General features: G+C 62.9%; 1 protein-coding gene across 3 annotated transcripts in view; it reads right to left on the reverse strand.

Annotated features, from left to right (window-relative positions):
• Positions 1-14,073, reverse strand: part of ARAP1 (ArfGAP with RhoGAP domain, ankyrin repeat and PH domain 1) — a 49,534-nt gene extending 35,461 nt beyond the window's left edge. For 2 of the 3 annotated variants that reach the window (XM_062633842.1, XM_062633841.1), the window contains exons 1-4: positions 6,171-6,558; positions 1,593-1,750; positions 1,230-1,300; positions 443-540 (exon numbers count right to left, since the gene is read on the reverse strand). In XM_062633842.1, the coding sequence (XP_062489826.1) occupies positions 443-540; positions 1,230-1,300; positions 1,593-1,750; positions 6,171-6,460 (617 nt within the window). In that variant the 5' untranslated portion in view covers positions 6,461-6,558. Of the gene's footprint in view, positions 1-442; positions 541-1,229; positions 1,301-1,592; positions 1,751-6,170; positions 6,559-6,712; positions 7,078-13,858 lie in introns of those variants that run through there. The other variant, XM_062633843.1, reaches the window with a different exon arrangement.
• Between the last annotated feature and the right edge of the window lie 6,070 nt (positions 14,074-20,143).

Raw genomic sequence — 20,143 nt, forward strand, 5'->3', positions numbered from 1 at the left:
GTCCCATCCTGCACACACACACACACACACACACACACGTGTCCCATCCTGCACACACACACACACACACACACACGTCCCATCCTGCACACACACACACACACACACGTGTCCCATCCTGCACACACACACACACACACACACACACACAGGCACGCACACGCACACACACACACACACACACACACACACATCCACACACACACACACACACACACACACACACACACACACACGTGTCCCATCCTGCACACACACACACACACACACACACACACACACACACGTGTCCCATCCTGCACACACACACACACACGTGTCCCATCCTGCACACACACACACACACACACACATGTCCTATCCTGCACACACACACACACACACACACGTGTCCCACCCTGCACACACACACACACACACACGTGTCCCAGCCAGGCCGTACCTGCGCAGCGCAGCCTCCCCCTGCTCCTCGCTGAGCTCATCCTCACTGAAGAGGCTGTTGGCGCGCAGGGACCGCGGTCCCCGGGGCTCGGCCTCCTCCTGCGGGGACACGCGTGGGAGCCCCCCAATGCTCCAAGCCCTCTGCTGCGGCCAGGGCAGCCCGGGCGGTGCTGAGCAGCCCCCGGCCCCGCTGCGGTGCGGTGCTGCAGGGGGACCCGCACGCAGCACGTGCGGGATGCAGGCAGCTGCAGGGATGCTCTGGGCGCTCGGCGGGGCAGGGACCCCGCTCTGCACACTGCATGGGTGCTCCCCAGCACCTCCAAAGCAGCCCGGCACCAGCGCTTCTCCCCCGGGAATGGGCACCCTGCTCCCGTGGGATGGGGCAGGCTGAGAGCTGGGACCACAGAACCGCGTGGAGAAGAGAAGGCTCCTGAAGGGGAGAGCTGAGAGCAGCTCCAGGGCCTGAAGGGGCTGCAGGGAAGCTGGAGAGGGGCTTGGGACAGGGGATGGAGGGATGGGATGAGGAGTACTGGCTTCAGCCTGGCAGAGGGAAGAGTTAGATGGGACATGGGGATGAAGCTCTTCCCTGGGAGGGTGCTGAGGCGCTGGCACAGGGTGCCCAGAGAAGCTGTGGCTGCCCCATCCCTGGCAGTGCTCAAGGCCAGGTTGGACACAGGGGCTTGGAGCAAGCTGCTCTATGGAAGGGGTCCCTGCCCGTGGCAGGGGCTGGAGCTGGAGGGGCTTTAAGCTCCCTTCATCCCAAGCCATTCCATGACTCCAGGACCAACCTTCTCGGCCATCTCCCTCACGGCTCCACTTAATTCCTCCTCCGAGGCCGAGTCCTCGTAGTCCGAGTCATCTGCAGGAGCAGAGGGAAGATGCTGGGATGGAGCCAGGGGTCCTGCACCCCCTGCCCGTCCCAGCCTGCACGGGGCTGCGCCAGCGCTGGATGGTGCCCCTGCCCTTGGCAAACCCCGGCTCCAGGGCAACAATGGGGGCTTTATCCGGAGCCTGGAGAAGAGCTGGGAAGGGCAAAGTCCCACCGGTGGCAATGGCACAACCGCCACGGCACCACCGGGACGGGACTTTGGCACCAGCCCTGCTCTTGTGCCCCTGCCCAGGGGAAGGGCCGAGGATCCCCCTGTACTCACCGAACTGGGGCACGAAGGGGACGGTGGCCTTGGGGGGCGGCTCCGGCGGCAGCGGTGCCGGGGGCTTGGAGCGGGGTAGGAGCAGCGGTGGGGATGGGGGGCACGGGGGGGCACCAGGGGGTCTCTCGGCGATGGGGACCCCCTCCTTGGCAGGGGTGCTATGGAGAGAGGAGCAAACCTGGAGCAGCCCAAGCCTCCCCTTCCCAACCCTGGCGCATCACGAGATGGGGCGAGAAGACCCCACCGCATCCAGTACCCCAAGCGCCAGCAGATCCAAGCCCATGGACTGGGTCCCATCGACCTCCCTCAGGTTATCCCAGTGCTTTTCCAGCCTGGGGATAGCTTCCTGCCCCCAGCCTCACTTCCCCATCACCAGGGCTGCGGCTCCGGTGCCTCATCTGCCCCCCAAGGACACCAGAAGCCAACTATGGCATTGAAGGCCACATCCTGGAGCAGGTTTGATGCTCTCCTGCTGCGTCCCCAGCTGGATCTGGGGTGCCCCAAGCAGGATGGGGGGAACTGGGGGGCTCCCTGCCTACCCAGGGCCCTACAGTGGGCTGGGAAGCAGGGATCCCGGTAAGAAGATGGGATCAAGGAGCTGGGAGCTTGATGCCAGGGGTCAACCCTCGGAGATGGAGCCTTGGGGCTCTCCTGGGTTGAGAACCCCAGACCTTGGCCAGAGGGAGCCCAGGGACCCTCCTCGTGCCCACGGGCTGCTCCTGCCTCCCGCTCTCCACTCAATTCCTGCTTCCCCACCATGAACAGAAGCCATGGGATTTATGGAGCTGGTTTTAGGGCAGGAAGCGGAGAGGAAGCTTCCTGAGGAGATAAAAGGATGCGGGACCCGACTGAGCAGGGAGGGGGCTGAGGAGGGAGGCAGAGCCCCACCGCGAGCCCCTCACCATGGAACCACCATGGAACGGGGTGGGTTGCAGGGACCCCAAAGCGCATCCGGCCCCAAGCCCTGCCCTGGGCACGCTGGTGCTGAAGCCACCATCCCCATCCCCGCTGTGCCCCACACCGGCCCCAGGGCGCCCACGGCCACGTCACAGCCCAGCACCGCCACCAGCACCCCTGTGCTGGTCCCTGGGCTCCCATGGGCGGCAGGGCTGGTGCATGGGAGCAGGATGGGAACGGGCAGCGCTGGTGCTGCTCTGGGACACGCTGCCCTCCTTTCCCAGCAGCCATCGCTGTGGGAACCAGCCGCAGCCACGCATCCATTAGGGAATGGTGGTTGGGAATGCGGGCACGGAGCGGCCACACAGCCCAGGCAGCGGCTGGTGGCACCCAGGGACAGGAGGTGACAACAGAGCACAATGGGGTCTGCGCATTGAGGGCCACACTGGTGCTGTCCTCGTGGCCCCCCCATGGGGGCTCCGTCACCCCTGCACCCCAAAGCCAAACCCCAGCACCCGGGGCTCACAGGGATGTGCCTCTGCCATCAAGACATCGCCTTCCGGGGGGGCTCCTCTGCACCCATAGCAGCATCACCCCATTACTGAGGTGTGGACACGAGTACCCAGCACTGCGACCCCAGCAGGGCAAGCATCACCATCACCTCGAACAGGGGCAAGCATCACCCCAACAAGGGCAAGCATCACCCCAGCATGGGCAACCATCACCTCCAACAGGGGCAACCATCACCTCCAACACGGGCATCACCCCAACAAGGGCAAGCATCACCCCAACAAGGGCAAGCATCATCCCAGCAAGGGCAACCATCACCTCCAATATGGGCAAGCATCACCCCAACATGGGCAACCATCACCTCCAACAGGGGCAACCATCACCTCCAACAGGGGCAACCATCACCTCCAATATGGGCAACCATCACCTCCAACATGGGCAAGCATCACCCCAACAAGGGCAAGCATCTCTCCAACAGAGGCAACCGTCACCTCCAACATGGGCAACCATCACCCCAACAGGGGCAACCATCACCTCCAACATGGGCAACCATCACCCCAACATTGGCAACCATCACCCCAACAGGGGCAACCATCACCTCCAACATGGGCAACCATCACCTCGAACAGGGGCAACCATCACCCCATAACGGGCAACCATCACCTCGAACAGGGGCAACCATCACCCCAACACGAACAACCATCACCCCAACAGGGGCAACCATCACCCCAACACAGACAACCATCACCCCAACAGGGGCAACCATCACCTCCAACATTGGCAACCATCACCCCAACATTGGCAACCATCACCCCAACAGGGGCAACCATCACCTCCAACATGGGCAACCATCACCTCGAACAGGGGCAACCATCACCCCAACACGAACAACCATCACCCCAACAGGGGCAACCATCACCTCCAACATGGGCAACCATCACCTCGAACAGGGGCAACCATCACCCCAACACGAACAACCATCACCCCAACACGGGCAACCATCACCTCGAACAGGGGCAACCATCACCCCAACACGAACAACCATCACCCCAACAGGGGCAACTATCACCCCAACACAGACAACCATCACCCCAACAGGGGCAACCATCACCTCCAACAGGGGCAACCATCACCCCAACAGGGGCAACCATCACCTCCAACAGGGGCAACTATCACCTCGAACAGGGGCAACCATCACCTCCAACAGGGGCAACCATCACCCCAACACGGACAACCATCACCCCAACATTGGCAACCATCACCCCAACACGGACAACCATCACCCCAACATGGGCAACCACCACCCCAACATGGACAACCATCACCCCAACAGGGGCAACCACCACCCCAACAGGGGCAACCATCACCCCAACACTGGCAACCATCACCCCAACACGAACAACCATCACCCCAACATTGGCAACCATCACCCCACTGCTCTCTGCCCCTGTTCACCCCATTCCATGGGGGGAGCTCTGTGGCACCCACCGAGGACACGTCCCTGTGCCCCCCCACATGGGCCACGTCCCCGTGGCCGAGCGCCCAGCGCCGAGGCCACGCGATGGAGCAGGGAGGACCCAGCCCCGCGGTGCCGGTGCCTGCGCCCGAGGGGACGGCGGCACCCAGGGACCTGCTCCCGCAGCCGCTCCCGTCCCACGCAAGGGCAGCGAACGGGGCTGCTCCCTGGGCACCCCCCCCCAACCCAAACCCCCGGTCCCCTCGGTGCATCCCGCACCCACCGCGGGGCCGCGGTACCCGGTACCTGCGCGAGCCCCCGGGGCCCGGATGCGGCGCGGTCCGGGGATGCGGAGGGACCGGAGCTCTCGTCACCCCCCGGCACTTCCTGCGCCACCGAAACTTCCTGCACCGGCCGCGGCCCCAGCCGGACGGGAGCCACTGCGGCCAACGGTGGCCATTGGTGGCCATTGGTGGCCATTGGTGGCACTGGTGGCACTGGTGGCACCGCGGAGCTCCCGGCCAGGCCAGGGCCGGCAGCGGGTCCAAGGGGGGGGGGGCTTGGGGACCACCTCGGTGCAGAAGGGATGGGGACGGGCTTTGGGGAGCGATCGGAGCCGGGGGGCCGTGGGGATGGGTGTGTGCCCACCCATGGGTGCCATCCCCCCGCTATGGGACACACACCCCCCAGCAGCACATCCCGGGGGGGTCCTTGGGGGGTCCCTCACACCGCATCGCACCTCACACAGGGAGGGTGCTCGCACCCAAAGGGTCCTCTCCCCTCCCCATAATCAGACCCCACTCCCCCCCCCTCACCCCCAGCTCCGCAGGGCAGGGTTTTGGGGTGCAAGGTGGGGGCAGCATTTTGGGGGGTTCCTTTTGCTGCAGCAGCAGCCTCGGTGCTGGAGGATGCTGCAGCGGGCGGGGGGGGACACACGAGGCAGGATGAGCCCCGACCTGCCCTCAGCTCATCCGGCCACATCAGCTTCCCCCCCCCCGGCTGCGGTTCGCTGCCTGCCCGCATGGGGTGTAACGAGTTCCTCGGGCCTCAGCGCTGCCAGGACCTGGGGATGGGGGGGGATAAAGGAACCCCCACCCCATGCTGGGGTCTCCCAAGAGGGGATGGGGCAAAGGGGGGGTGTCCCTGGGGTGACCCCCGCACACAAACAGGGACAATGCGACACTAGAGGGCATTGCTGGGCAAGAGAAGCCACTGCTGCTTGGGTACCCTAAATGTGCTGGCAGGTACCCCAAAGGGATGCGCAGGGGGTACCCCACATGTGCTAGGGCTTGGGGTACCCCACGGGATGTGATGGGGTCTGCGGGGGGTACCCAAGGAGGTGTGTTGTGGCTGGGGGTAGCCCAGGGGTATGTGTTGGGATCTGGGGGTGTGGGTACCCCAGAAGTTGTATTAGGATCGGGGGAGATGTGGGTACCCCCAACGGGATGTGCTGGGGGTACCCCAGGGACATGTGCTGGAGCTGGAGGTACCCCTGGAATAATGGCTGGGGTTTGGTGGTACCCCAGGGATATGTGATGGGGGTACCCCAGGACATGTGCTGGGGGGTACCCGAGGGGGATGTGGTGAGGTTTGGGAGGGTGCCTCCCCCCCGGCCAACCCCATGCCCGCACCCAACGGTCCCCGCACCACCACAGCAGCCCCCCCACGGCTCCCCACACCCCCCGTGTGTCACCGCCCCCCTGCACCCCCTTTACCTCCTGTGGGACGCGGCCCTGGGGGGCAGCTCCGGGGGGGCCTGCGGGGCCTGGCCCTTGGCTTCCAGCTGGTGCCGCTTGGCCGGCAGCGGCGGCAGGGGGGGTCTCAGCGGGGGCCTCGTGGTGCCGGGCGGTGGGGAGGCCCCTCTGGGTGCTGGGGGGGCGCTGGGAGGGGGCTCGGGGCTGCCCCCCTTTAGCGATGCCGAGAACTTGAGTGGGGGGCGGCAGCCGACCCTGGGCGGGATGGGCGGGGGGTGATGGGTGAGGCTGGCGCCTTGGTCCAGCTCCATCAGCAGGGAACGGGGCTCGGGATGCTCCTGGGGATGCTCCTGGGGATGCTCCCGGGGATGCTCCCGGGGATGCTCCTGGGGATGCTCCTGGGGATGCTCCCGGGGATGCTCCTGGGGATGCTCCTGGGGATGCTCCCGGGGATGCTCCTGGGGATGCTCCCGGGGATGCTCCTGGGGATGCTCCCGGGGATGCTCCTGGGGATGCTCCCGGGGATGCTCCTGGGGATGCTCCCGGGGATGCTCCTGGGGATGCTCGGGTGCCGCCGCGGTGCTCATGCGGAAAACGTGCCTCTTCATGGGCACAGGCTTCGGGGCGGGGGCCCCGGGGGGGGTCCCTTCAGCAAAGGCTTTCTGCAGCCCCAGCAGGATGCGGCGGCGGTGGCCGGGCAGGAGCACCCCGAGCTGGGTCAGGCTCTGCTCCGTCAGCGCCCGGCAGTCCCGCACCGTGAGCAGCTCCCTCCGCTGGAAGCAGCCCGCGTACTGCTCAAGGTGCAGGGCGGCCAGCCAGGAGGCCACGGGCAGGGACCCCTCCTCTTCCATGGTGGGGGCCGGCGGCAGAGCCCCCGCGGTGCTCAGAGCATCCCCTGCGCGCGGCGAGGCTCAGGATGCATCAGGATCTAGGGATGGAGACAGCAGGGGTCAGGATCGGTCCTGAGCTGAGGGAACACGGGCCCTGGGCTAACGTTACCCCCTGGGTTTGGAGGGGACCGAGGGGGATGCAGGGGTGTGGGAATGCTGGAGGATCCTGGGTGAGGTGTCTAAATGTCGGTGTCGTCCCCACTGAGGCTCAACAGACCACCAGAAGCACCACCAGCACCAGCACTATGAGGTCACAGTGCGCTCCCGGGTCTCAGCATCCCACCATGTGCAATGGCTGGGTTGGTGTGGGGTGACCATAGACCCCCCCAAAGCCATGGGGTGTCCCAGCACATGCAATGGGCAGGCTGGTGTGGGGTGGCTGCAAACCCCCCCCAACCAGACCCCATGGCAAGAAGCAGCCAGCAGAATCCACTGGGAACCGTGGTGTCCCGGAGGATGCTCGGGTAATTAAGGGATAATCGATAGGGAACGGAGATGATGCATCAGGAGCTGCAGAGCTGCTGCAGATGGGAGGCAGCTCCTGCTCTCCCTGCTCCCAGCCTCTGCCTGAGTGAGCCAGGATGGGCAGAGAGACACGGACAGATGGATGGGTGCAGGAGATGCACCTCAGAGCCTCTGCATGGCAGTGGGATGCTGAGGGGAGGCACCGTGGCAGTGGGATGCCGAGAGGAGGCACCATGGCAATGGGATGCTGAGAGGAGGCACCGTGGCATTGGGATGCTGAGCGGAGGCACCGTGGCAGTGGGATGCTGAGAGGAGGCACCGTGGCAATGGGATGCTGAGGGGAGGCACCGTGGCATTGGGATGCTGAGGGGAGGCACCGTGGCATTGGGATGCTGAGGGGAGGCACCGTGGCAATGGGATGCTGAGGGGAGGCACCGTGGCATTGGGATGCTGAGCTGAGGCACCGTGGCAATGGGATGCTGAGCGGAGGCACCGTGGCAGTGGGATGCTGAGGGGAGGCACCGTGGCAATGGGATGCTGAGTGGAGGCACCGTGGCAGTGGGATGCTGTCCCCAGCCCCATCAAACCCATGGGTCACAAAGTACCTCCCAAGCTCCAGTAGAGCAGCACAAGCTCACTCTGGTCCTCAGTGGAGCTTAAATCTCTCTTCTGGCAGGTCCCTTGGCCTGGCCCTACATCCCTTGTCCCAAGCCCCTCTCCAGCTTCCCTGCAGCCCCTTCAGGCACTGGAGCTGCTCTCAGGTCTCCCCTTAAGGAGCCTTCTCCTCTCCAGGCTGGACCCCAGCTCCCAGCCCGGCGCTGCCCCCATCACGCCGCTGATTTTGGCTGTTTCAGAGCTGCTCCAGAGGACCCCAAGCATTTCCTGGTGCTGCCCATGCCATCGGCCCATGCGGGTCACGCTGCCTCTGACTCAGGCACTTCCCTCACTTGCGGTTTCGGTCGCCCCAGCCAATGGCGCATCCTCTGCCCGAGATAGCGGGGCTCATCCCAGGGGATTGGCCTGAAACCCACGTGTGCCAAGGAAGGAGCCTGAGCCGAGCGGCACCAGTGCAGTCCCACGTCCCCACCGCTCCCATCAGACCCAACGAGGAGCCAGAAGTCCCTTGAAGCAGCACAGAGCCAGGGTGGACCCATATCCATAGGAGCCATGCAGCCGCATTCCGGCCCTTTCCGCCTCCCACCTCCAGACCCGACTCGTGCATCATCAAACCAGGGGAGTGACAGCACCGGTGACATCAGTGTCACAGGACATCCAGCGCTGTCACCCCTTGGGCCACTGCCTACAGGAGACGTGTCCTATGGATATGGAGTCCCACATGGGTCCTATGGATATGGAGTCCCACATGGGTCCTATGGATATGGAGTCCCACATGGGTCCTGTGGATATGGAGTCCCACATGGGTCCTATGGATATGGAGTCCCACATGGGTCCTATGGGTATGGAGTCCCACATGGGTCCTATGGGTATGGAGTCCCACATGGGTCCTATGGGTATGGAGTCCCACATGGGTCCTGTGGATATGGAGTCCCACATGTGTCCTATGGATATGGAGTCCCACATGGGTCCTATGGATATGGAGTCCCACATGTGTCCTATGGATATGGAGTCCCACATGGGTCCTATGGGTATGGAGTCCCATATGTGTCCTATGGATATGGAGTCCCACATGGGTCCTATGGGTATGGAGTCCCACATGTGTCCTGTGGATATGGAGTCCCACATGGGTCCTATGGATATGGAGTCCCACATGGGTCCTATGGATATGGAGTCCCACATGTGTCCTGTGGATATGGAGTCCCACATGGGTCCTATGGATATGGAGTCCCACATGTGTCCTATGGATATAGAGTCCCACATGGGTCCTATGGATATGGAGTCCCACATGGGTCCTATGGATATGGAGTCCCACATGGGTCCTATGGATATGGAGTCCCATATGTGTCCTATGGATATGGAGTCCCACATGTGTCCTGTGGATATGGAGTCCCACATGGGTCCTATGGATATGGAGTCCCACATGGGTTCTATGGGTGTGGAGTCCCACATGGGTCCTGTGGGTATGGAGTCCCACATGGGTCCTATGGATGTGGAGTCCCACATGGGTCCTATGGATATGGACTCCCACATGGGTCCTATGGATATGGAGTCCCACATGGGTCCTATGGATATGGAGTCCCACATGTGTCCTGTGGATATGGAGTCCCACATGGGTCCTATGGATATGGAGTCCCATATGTGTCCTATGGATATGGAGTCCCACATGGGTCCTATGGATATGGAGTCCCACATGGGTCCTATGGGTATGGAGTCCCATATGTGTCCTATGGATATGGAGTCCCACATGGGTCCTATGGGTATGGAGTCCCACATGTGTCCTGTGGATATGGAGTCCCACATGGGTCCGGTGGATATGGAGTCCCATATGTGTCCTATGGATATGGAGTCCCACATGGGTCCGGTGGATATGGAGTCCCACATGTGTCCTATGGATATGGAGTCCCACATGGGTCCTGTGGATATGGAGTCCCATATGTGTCCTATGGATATGGAGTCCCACACGGGTCCTATGGATACGGAGTCCCACACGTGTCCTATGGATATGGAGTCCCACACGGGTCCTATGGGTATGGGGTCCCACATGGGTCCTATGGATATGGACTCCCACATGGGTCCTATGGATACGGACTCCCACATGGGTCCTATGGATACGGACTCCCACATGGGTCCTATGGATATGGAGTCCCACACGGGTCCCCTCCCGGGAAGAGCCATGGAGTATCCCCATTGCCTCCAGTGATGGCGACCCCAGGGCTGTGCCAAGCTCTTCGCCCCTGGAAATGATCCAACGGGATCCTGCCGTGTTCCCAGCTCCCATCGTTTATCATTTAACCTCTACCCGAGAGAGGAGGAAATTCCAGGAGCAAAATCCACCTGGAGAAACGCCCTATCCCAGCTGGCTGATGGGAATGGGGGAGTCACCCCAGCCCGGCCCCCCAGCCGCACCTTTCAGCTCTCAAATCCCCTTGTGCTTATCCACCACATTCCTGGATTAGGGAATGCCGCCAGGGTTGTTCTGTAAGAGCCTTAAGGGCTGTAAGAGTGGTGTGACGAGGGGCAGGGACGGCTGGATCTCAGGGGGCCAAAACACACCTTGGGGTGAAAATAGGGCTGGAGCCCCCCATCCCAATGCTCATCTCAGGGTCCCCATGCTGGGTTTGGAGGATATGGGGATGGTCCCCATTGTCCCCATGGGTGGGACCGAGGGGCTGAGCTCTCACACAGGGGTGCTGTGGCTTTGCTGGGGGGATTCACATCCACCCCATCCTCTCCAATCCCACCCAGATGCCTTCAGCTCAGCTGAGCATCGCCCTGAGCTGCTGAGCACCGCCACGGCACCGGGGACGCGCTCAGCATCCCTGTGCCCATCCTTAGGGACACCCTGCACCCAGGCCCCCCTTGCAGGGTGGATTCCAACGGGAAAACAGCCGTGTCCTGCCCTCCACAGCCACCTCAGCACTGACCCCGGCCCATGCCAGAGCTGTGCCCGGCACCACCAGGGTGAAGAACCAGCCCTGGCACCCAGCGTGCACCCAGCACCGCGCCACGGCACCGGGTGCTTTGGGCAGGGCCGGTTGGGGCACCAGTGGCAGAGCAGCAGCGGGTGGCTCTGGAGGCCCCCAGGCTCAGGGCAGCGCCGTCCCCAGGCACCATCCAGCCAAACTGAGCCCTTCCCCGCTCATCCCTCCAAGGAAACCCAGCGCTGATGGAGGGAAACCAGCCCAGGAACCCACCAGGGGCTCCACAACCGCCCCATGGCTCCAATCCCCACCCCCGGAATTCCCCTTTCCCAAAGCCCGGGGCTCGCTCATGGAAGAGACCCGTTGGAGAGGACCAAGGGCTCGGGGTGATGGGGACCTGTGCCCACCCAAGGACCTCCCCAACGCCCCCCCAAGCCCGGGGCAACGGGAGCTGCCGGAAGGCTGCAATGGGGCTGCGAGCCCGCGGCAGTGTTGTAATAACCGGGGGCCCGGCTCCGCACCGACCGCAGCCACGGCGGAGCAGGAGGGAGCTGGGGCCGAGCCGTGGGGCAGGGCTGAGGTGAGAGAGGAAGGAGGGGACGGGGAGGGGGTCCCCGGGATGCTGTGGAGGGGGAGCGGGCACCGGGATCGGTGTCCCCAGTGCGGCGGCAGGATGCGGGAGAGGGGCTTCGGGCACGGGATGCAGGGCCAGGACAAAGGGAATGGCTTGAACCTGCCCCAGGGGAGACTGAGCTGAGCTCTTAGGCAGAAGCTCTTCCCTGGGAGGGTGCTGAGGCGCTGGCACAGGGTGCCCAGAGAAGCTGTGGCTGCCCCATCCCTGGCAGTGCTCAAGGCCAGGTTGGACACAGGGGCTTGGAGCAAGCTGCTCTATGGAAGGGGTCCCTGCCCGTGGGAGCTGGAGGAGCTTTAGGGTCCCTTCGTCCCAACCCATCCCAATCCCAGCCTGGCCCAGGAGCCCAGCACCCACCTGCCTGGCGCCGCCGCGTCCAGCACCGCTCCGCACCCTCCCGGTGAAACAGAAAGCACCCAAAAGCAGAAGCGGGGCCCCGGGATGGCACCCAAACGCCTCCCACCGAAACCAGGCAGCCCCTGCTCGCCGCGGCGCACAGCGCTGGCCTTGGGAGGATGAAGCTGTTTCACTTTCAAGTTCTCACAGTGAAGGCACGAATGCAAATAGCATCCAACCCCCCTGCAGCACCCAGGGAGCAAGTTACGTCCTGCAAAGCCGTCAGGATCCAGGGTGGGAATGCTCCTCCAGAGCCTGCTCCTGCTGCCAGGGATCCCAATCTCAAAGGGCTTCGTGTTTAAGCAGTCACGATGGTGGCCCAGGGCTGCGGGCTGCTGGGGCTGTTCTGCTGCTCCCACACCCTGCTCCAGCCGTGGGGCCATGGTGGGAATTGCCTGAGGGTGGAAGTGTGGGGTGCGCATGGAGGGAAGGCAGCGGGGGAGAACCCTGGGAGATGAGGCAGCTCCATCCCCTGTCCCGGCCATGGGCAGCTCATGGGGTGCTCCACAGAGTCATGGAATGGTTTGGGATGAAGGGACCTCAAAGCTCATCCAGTTCCAACCCCCTGCCACGGGCAGGGATGCCTGCCACTAGAGCAGCTTGCTCCAAGCCCCTTCCAAGACATTACCCCTTGTCCCAAGCCCCTCTCCAGCTTTCCTGCAGCCCCTTCAGGCACTGGAGCTGCTCTCAGGTCTCCCCTTCAGGAGCCTTCTCTTCTCCAGGCTGCCCCAGCCCAGCTCTCTCAGCCTGGCTCCAGGGCAGAGCTGCTCCAGCCCTCGCAGCAGCTCCACATCCTCCTCAGGCTGCTCCATCCATCTCCCCCATCCCTCTTTTCCCCCTTCTCCAACAGGAGCAGGAGGAAGGTGATGAGGATGGTGCGGAGCAGGAACATGAGGAGGTCACAGGGCAGCAAACAGAGGGTTCCTCATTCCTCCAGGGTCCTCCCCGTGCTTCCCTTCTCCCCCTGGAAGTAAAACCCAGGAAGGTGAAGCGGTCCCTGGACTGCAGCACGAACCGCAGCTCCCGGCGCCCCCTCCTGGGGCATCACCACCAGAAACGGGGCAAAACTGGCCAGAAATGGGCAAATCCAGCAAAAACGGGGACAAATCCGGAGCTGCTGCCCCTGTCCCTGCATGCAGCCGGAGCCCCGCAGCTCCTGACACACTTCCTGCAAGGAAAATAGGTCAGGAAGCGCTCCCCGGCCCCCCCGTGCCAGCGCTTGGGACTGAACCCAACCTCCGGGGGTCCCTCAATGCCGGGGGGGGCTTTGCCATCCCCTCTGCCCCCCAAACCTCCTCCTCCTCCTCGGGGTGCGTTAGCACCCATGGGTGCCCCAGCTCGATGGGTGCAGCCCCCCCATCAGCAGCAGGTTCCGGGTGTCCGGTGCCACCCCGGCCCCCCATTGGGTGCTCCAAACCACCCCGTCAGCACCCAAAGCCCCTGCTGCGCGGTGACGGAGCAACATTCCCGAGGGCTGGATGGACCTGCTGGGGGGGGGGGGGGGGGGATGTGGGGCACGGAGCGGTGCAGAAATCCAATGGGATTCTGAATATCCCACGGCTGATGGAGCCGCTGCCAGGCATGGAAAACAACCGGCAGCTCTCGCAGGAGCTGGATCCCGGCGCCGGCATCCCGGGGTATCCCGATGGGATCACGGCCCCCCCACCCCGCAGCGCCCATCCTGGGGGAGCGCCGCTGCTCACATTGCACCCACTGCAGCCCCCCCCCAAGCGATGGGACCCCCCCTCCCATGGCCCCGGGACGCGGCGGCAGCGACACGGAGCCAACCTCGGCATTCCCGGAGGACAAAGCGGCCGCTGTCCCGCTGCAGCCGTGACGCCGGAGGAATTCCTGAGGCCGCGGCACTGGGGCCGGGAGGAGGAGGAGGAGGAGGAGGAAGGCGCTGGGTGCTATTGGGTGCTATTGGGCGCCGCTGGGTGCCGTCGGGTGCCGCTGGGTGCGTTGGGCGCCGCTGGCAGGGATCCCGGCGCTCTCTGCCCGTGCCCGGAGCCGGGTTTCCCAATGGAAAACAAACCCCGTGCCAGGGCCTCCGGGCGCTGCTCCCCCGGGATTTATCCCGGCACCGGATCCCCGGGGTTGGCCCTCAACAAACCCCCCCTCCCACCCCCGGGTGATGGAGCCCCGGTGAGCGCAGGGATACGGGATGGGGACGGGCTGCGGCCGGGACCGGAGCGGGCATGGGGGAGCTGGGAGTGGGCTGGGAAGTGCTGGGAGTGAGGTGGGGAGTGCTGAGGGGAGCAGGGGTGTACTGGGAATGAGCTTGGGTGTACTGGGAATGAGCTGGGAAGTGCTGGGAGTGAGGTGGAGTGTCCTGGATGAGATTGGGAATTCTGAGGGGAACAGGGGTGTACTGGGAATGAGCTTGGGTGTACTGGGAATGAGCTGGGAAGTGCTGGGAGTGAGGTGGGAAGTGCTGGGAGTGAGGTGGGGAGTGCTGAGGGGAGCAGGGGTGCCCTGGGAATGAGCTTGGGTGTACTGGGGATGAGCTGGGAAGGGCTGGGAGTGAGGTGGGGAGTGCTGGGAGTGAGGTGGGGAGTGCTGAGGGGAGCAGGGGTGTACTGGGAATGAGCTTGGGTGTACTGGGAATGAGCTGGGAAGGGCTGGGAGTGAGGTGGGAAGTGCTGGGAGTGAGCTGGGAAGTGCTGGGAGTGAGGTGGGAAGTGCTGGGAATGAGATGGGGAGTGCTGAGGGGAGCAGGGGTGTACTGGGAACGAGTTTGGGTGTACTGGGAATGAGCTGGGAAGTGCTGGGAGTGAGGTGGAGTGTGCTGGATGAGATTGGGAATCCTGAGGGGAACAGGGGTGCCCTGGGAATGAGCTTGGGTGTACTGGGGATGAGCTGGGAAGGGCTGGGAGTGAGGTGGGGAGTGCTGGGAGTGAGGTGGGGAGTGCTGAGGGGAGCAGGGGTGTACTGGGAATGAGCTTGGGTGTACTGGGAATGAGCTGGGAAGTGCTGGGAGTGAGGTGGGGAGTGCTGAGGGGAGCAGGGGTGTACTGGGAATGAGCTTGGGTGTACTGGGGATGAGCTGGGAAGTGCTGGGAGTGAGGTGGAGTGTGCTGGATGAGATTGGGAATCCTGAGGGGAACAGGGGTGTACTGGGGATGAGCTTGGGTGTACTGGGAATGAGCTGGGAAGTGCTGGGAGTGAGGTGGGGAGTGCTGGGAGTGAGGTGGGGAGTGCTGAGGGGAGCAGGGGTGTACTGGGAATGAGCTTGGGTGTACTGGGAATGAGCTGGGAAGTGCTGGGAGTGAGGTGGGGAGTGCTGAGGGTAGCAGGGGTGTACTGGGAATGAGCTTGGGTGTACTGGGAATGAGCTTGGGTGTACTGGGAATGAGCTGGGAAGTGCTGGGAGTGAGGTGGAGTGTGCGGGATGAGATTGGGAATCCTGAGGGGAACAGGGGTGTACTGGGAACGAGTTTGGGTGTACTGGGAATGAGCTTGAGTGTACTGGGAATGAGCTTGAGTGTACTGGGAATGAGCTGGAAAGTGCTGGGAGTGAGGTGGGAAGTGCTGGGAATGAGATGGGGAGTGCTGAGGGGAGCAGGGGTGTACTGGGAATAAGCTTGGGTGTACTGGGAATGAGCTGGGAAGTGCTGGGAGTGAGGTGGAGTGTGCTGGATGAGATTGGGAATCCTGAGGGGAACAGGGGTGCCCTGGGAATGAGCTTGGGTGTACTGGGGATGAGCTGGGAAGGGCTGGGAGTGAGGTGGGGAGTGCTGGGAGTGAGGTGGGGAGTGCTGAGGGGAGCAGGGGTGTACTGGGAATGAGCTTGGGTGTACTGGGAATGAGCTGGGAAGTGCTGGGAGTGAGGTGGGAAGTGCTGGGAGGGAGGTGGGGAGTGCTGAGGGGAGCAGGGGTGTACTGGGAATGAGCTTGGGTGTACTGGGGATGAACTTGGGTGTACTGGGGATGAGCTTGGGTGTACTGGGAATGAGCTGGGAAGTGCTGGGAGTGAGGTGGAGTGTGCTGGATGAGATTGGGAATCCTGAGGGGAACAGGGGTGTACTGGGAATGAGCTTGGGTGTACTGGGAATGAGCTGGGAAGTGCTGGGAGTGAGCTGGGAAGTGCTGGGAGTGAGGTGGGGAGTGCTGGGAATGAGATGGGGAGTGCTGAGGGGAGCAGGGGTGTACTGGGAATGAGCTTGAGTGTACTGGGAATGAGCTGGGAAGTGCTGGGAGTGAGGTGGAGTGTGCTGGATGAGATTGGGAATTCTGAGGGGAGCAGGGGTGTACTGGGAATGAGCTTGAGTGTACTGGGAATGAGCTGGAAAGTGCTGAGAGTGAACCGGGATATACTGGGAATGAGGTGGGGAGTGCTGATTGAGATGGGACGTGCTGGGGTCAGCTGGGGGAGAGATGGGGTTGAACTGGGCTATACTGGAATTGAGCTGGGTTATACTGGGGGAGCTGGGGTGTGGTTGGGGTGAACTGGAGTTTGCTGGGGGAAGCTGGGGCATCCTGGTGTTGAGCTGGGGCATCCTGGTGTTGAGCTGGGACATACTGGTGTTGAGCTGGGGCATCCTGGTGTTGAGCTGGGACATACCGGTGTTGAGCTGGGGCATACCGGTGTTGAGCTGGGACATACCGGTGTTGAGCTGGGACATACCGGTGTTGAGCTGGGACATACCGGTGTTGAGCTGGGACATACCGGTGTTGAGCTGGGGCATACCGGTGTTGAGCTGGGACATACCGGTGTTGAGCTGGGGCATACCGGTGTTGAGCTGGGACATACCGGTGTTGAGCTGGGACATACCGGTGTTGAGCTGGGGCATACCGGTGTTGAGCTGGGACATACCGGTGTTGAGCTGGGACATACCGGTGTTGAGCTGGGGCATACCGGTGTTGAGCTGGGACATACCGGTGTTGAGCTGGGGCATACCGGTGTTGAGCTGGGACATACCGGTGTTGAGCTGGGACATACCGGTGTTGAGCTGGGACATACTGGTGTTGAGCTGGGGCATCCTGGTGTTGAGCTGGGACATACCGGTGTTGAGCTGGGGCATACCGGTGTTGAGCTGGGACATACCGGTGTTGAGCTGGGGCATACCGGTGTTGAGCTGGGACATACCGGTGTTGAGCTGGGGCATACCGGTGTTGAGCTGGGACATACCGGTGTTGAGCGGTGTTGAGCTGGGCATACCGGTGTTGAGCTGGGGCATACCGGTGTTGAGCTGGGGCATACCGGTGTTGAGCTGGGACATACCGGTGTTGAGCTGGGACATACCGGTGTTGAGCTGGGACATACCGGTGTTGAGCTGGGACATACCGGTGTTGAGCTGGGGCATACCGGTGTTGAGCTGGGACATACCGGTGTTGAGCTGGGACATACCGGTGTTGAGCTGGGGCATACCGGTGTTGAGCTGGGACATACCGGTGTTGAGCTGGGGCATACCGGTGTTGAGCTGGGACATACCGGTGTTGAGCTGGGACATACCGGTGTTGAGCTGGGACATCCTGGTGTTGAGCTGGGACATACCGGTGTTGAGCTGGGACATACCGGTGTTGAGCTGGGACATCCTGGTGTTGAGCTGGGGCATCCTGGTGTTGAGCTGGGGCATCCTGGTGTTGAGCTGGGACATACCGGTGTTGAGTTGGGACATACCGGTGTTGAGCTGGGACATACCCGTGTTGAGCTGGGACACACCGGTGTTGAGCTGGGGCATACCGGTGTTGAGCTGGGACACACCGGTGTTGAGCTGGGACATACCGGTGTTGAGCTGGGACATACCGGTGTTGAGCTGGGACATACCGGTGTTGAGCTGGCACATACCGGTGTTGAGCTGGCACATACCGGTGTTGAGCTAGGACATACCGGTGTTGAGCTGGGGCATCCTGGTGTTGAGCTGGGACATACCGGTGTTGAGCTGGGACATCCTGGTGTTGAGCTGGGACATCCTGGTGTTGAGCTGGGACACACCGGTGTTGAGCTGGGACATACCGGTGTTGAGCTGGGACATACCGGTGTTGAGTTGGGACATACCGGTGTTGAGCTGGGGCATACCGGTGTTGAGCTGGGGCATACCGGTGTTGAGCTGGGACATACCGGTGTTGAGCTGGGACATACCGGTGTTGAGCTGGGACATACCGGTGTTGAGCTGGGACATACCGGTGTTGAGCTGGGACATCCTGGTGTTGAGCTGGGGCATACCGGTGTTGAGCTGGGGCATACCGGTGTTGAGTTGGGACATACCGGTGTTGAGCTGGGGCATCCTGGTGTTGAGCTGGGACATACCGGTGTTGAGCTGGGACATACCGGTGTTGAGCTGGGCAGCACTGGGCTGGATCACACCATATGAAGAGGGGCCAGAGCCCCCTCCGGGTGTATCTGCACCCCCAGTGCCGCCATTGCCCCCCAGTCCCAGCGGAGCCCCCGCTCCAAGCCGCTTCCATGGGGCCTGGTCCCGCTCCTGGCAACGGGAGCGGGGGAATTCCCGCGGGACTCCACACAAAAACCCCATTGTTGGCAGCCTCGGGGTTCCCCCCCCCCCGCCCCATCCCCCATTCCCCGCTCCTTGCATTTGGGATAACGCAGGGGGGTGGTTTGGGGGTGAAGCCCCCCCCATCCCGCCCCGCCGCAGGGACACCAGGGAGCAGGGGATGGATCCAGCTGGACCGTGGTCCCTGCAGCGTGCAGAGCAGAACCGGGGGGCGCAGACACCATGGGCACCCCATTGCAGCACCCCAACCTCAAGGGCTCTGGGTACCCCAAAACCTCGCAGACCCCAAACCCCCCCTTTGCACCCCAACCCCATCACTCCAGTGTGACAGATCCACCCCTGGTCCCCGCTGAGCTGCCTACAATGGGGGCATCCCACAATTGCCCCCCCCCCCACTTCAAACGGTGGCCCTTGCAAAGCCTTCTTGGGGTGCCCTCCCCACCATCCTCATCCTCATCGCTCCCCATCGCATCCCCCCTGTATCCCATTGCCCTGCCTCATCCCCATGGATCTGGGGGCCCCTGCTTGGGGGAACACTGGCTTTGGGGGGCCTACTGGCATCTATTGCCCATATAGAGGTTGATGATGATGAAGATCCTGGGGAGGAGGATGAAGGCTTTGGATTCATCCCATCTTCCCATTGGACACTGGAGAACACGGAACCATTGACAGCCCCATCTCAGCATCCCATCTTGGGGGGGCTGTACCCCAGTTGGGCTGTTCCATGGGCCCTACTGGTGTTACTGGTGTGGCCCCAGTTAGTGCTGGGCTCCCAACGGTGGCATCACCACTGCCATGGGTCCAATGGTGGCTCTGGGGGGCATCAACCCAGGGACACCCCCCCCCCCCACTGGATCCCCATGGGGCCATGTCCCAGGCGCAGGATACAGAACCCCCCCCCCCCATGTCCTTGTCCCAGATTCATTTGGTTTATTCCTAAATAATCAGCTCCGGATCAAGGTACAAAACCGCCGCCATCCCCAATTCCCGAGCCGAGGCCCCCAGTGCTCACACACCGGGGGTGGGGGCCCCAGGGACCCCCCCCAACATCTGGGGATGGCAGCAGAGCCCCCTCCTCAAGTCCCTCCAATAGGCTTAGGACCTCCTCAGCACATCTGGAGCCTGAGAGGCTGGAGCCCCCCAGCACATCTGGGGTGCCAGGAGCCCCCCCAGACACACCTGAAGATGCTGGGACCCCCAACAGGGAGGTGCTAAGAGGCCCCCAAGTCCTGACAACATGAATGGAGGTGCCCCAAGTCCCCCCCCCCGAACATCTGGAGGTTCCCAACATGCTTAGAGGTACCTGACTAGAACATCTGAGATGCTGGAGGTGCACCAAGTGGGACCCCCAACAGATGCTAAGAGGCCCCCCCCCCCCTCCCCCCCCCCCCCCAGAACATCTGGAGGTGCCCAAGTCCCCCCCAATAGGCTTAGAGGTACCAGGAGCCCCCCTAGAACATCTGGAGATGCAGGAGCCCCCCAGCACATCTGGGGTGCCAGGAGCCCCCCCCCCCATACCTGAGGACACCGGGGATCCCCCCAGAACGCCTGGAGGTGCCCCCAGACCCCCAAAGCTCCCCCCCCCCAACACACCTGAAGATACTGGGACCCCCCA

The sequence above is a fragment of the Pezoporus occidentalis genome, unplaced genomic scaffold, assembly GCF_034315485.1.
Source record: "Pezoporus occidentalis ecotype Australia unplaced genomic scaffold, CSIRO_AGI_Poc_V1 ctg405, whole genome shotgun sequence".
Taxonomy (NCBI): domain Eukaryota; kingdom Metazoa; phylum Chordata; class Aves; order Psittaciformes; family Psittacidae; genus Pezoporus; species Pezoporus occidentalis.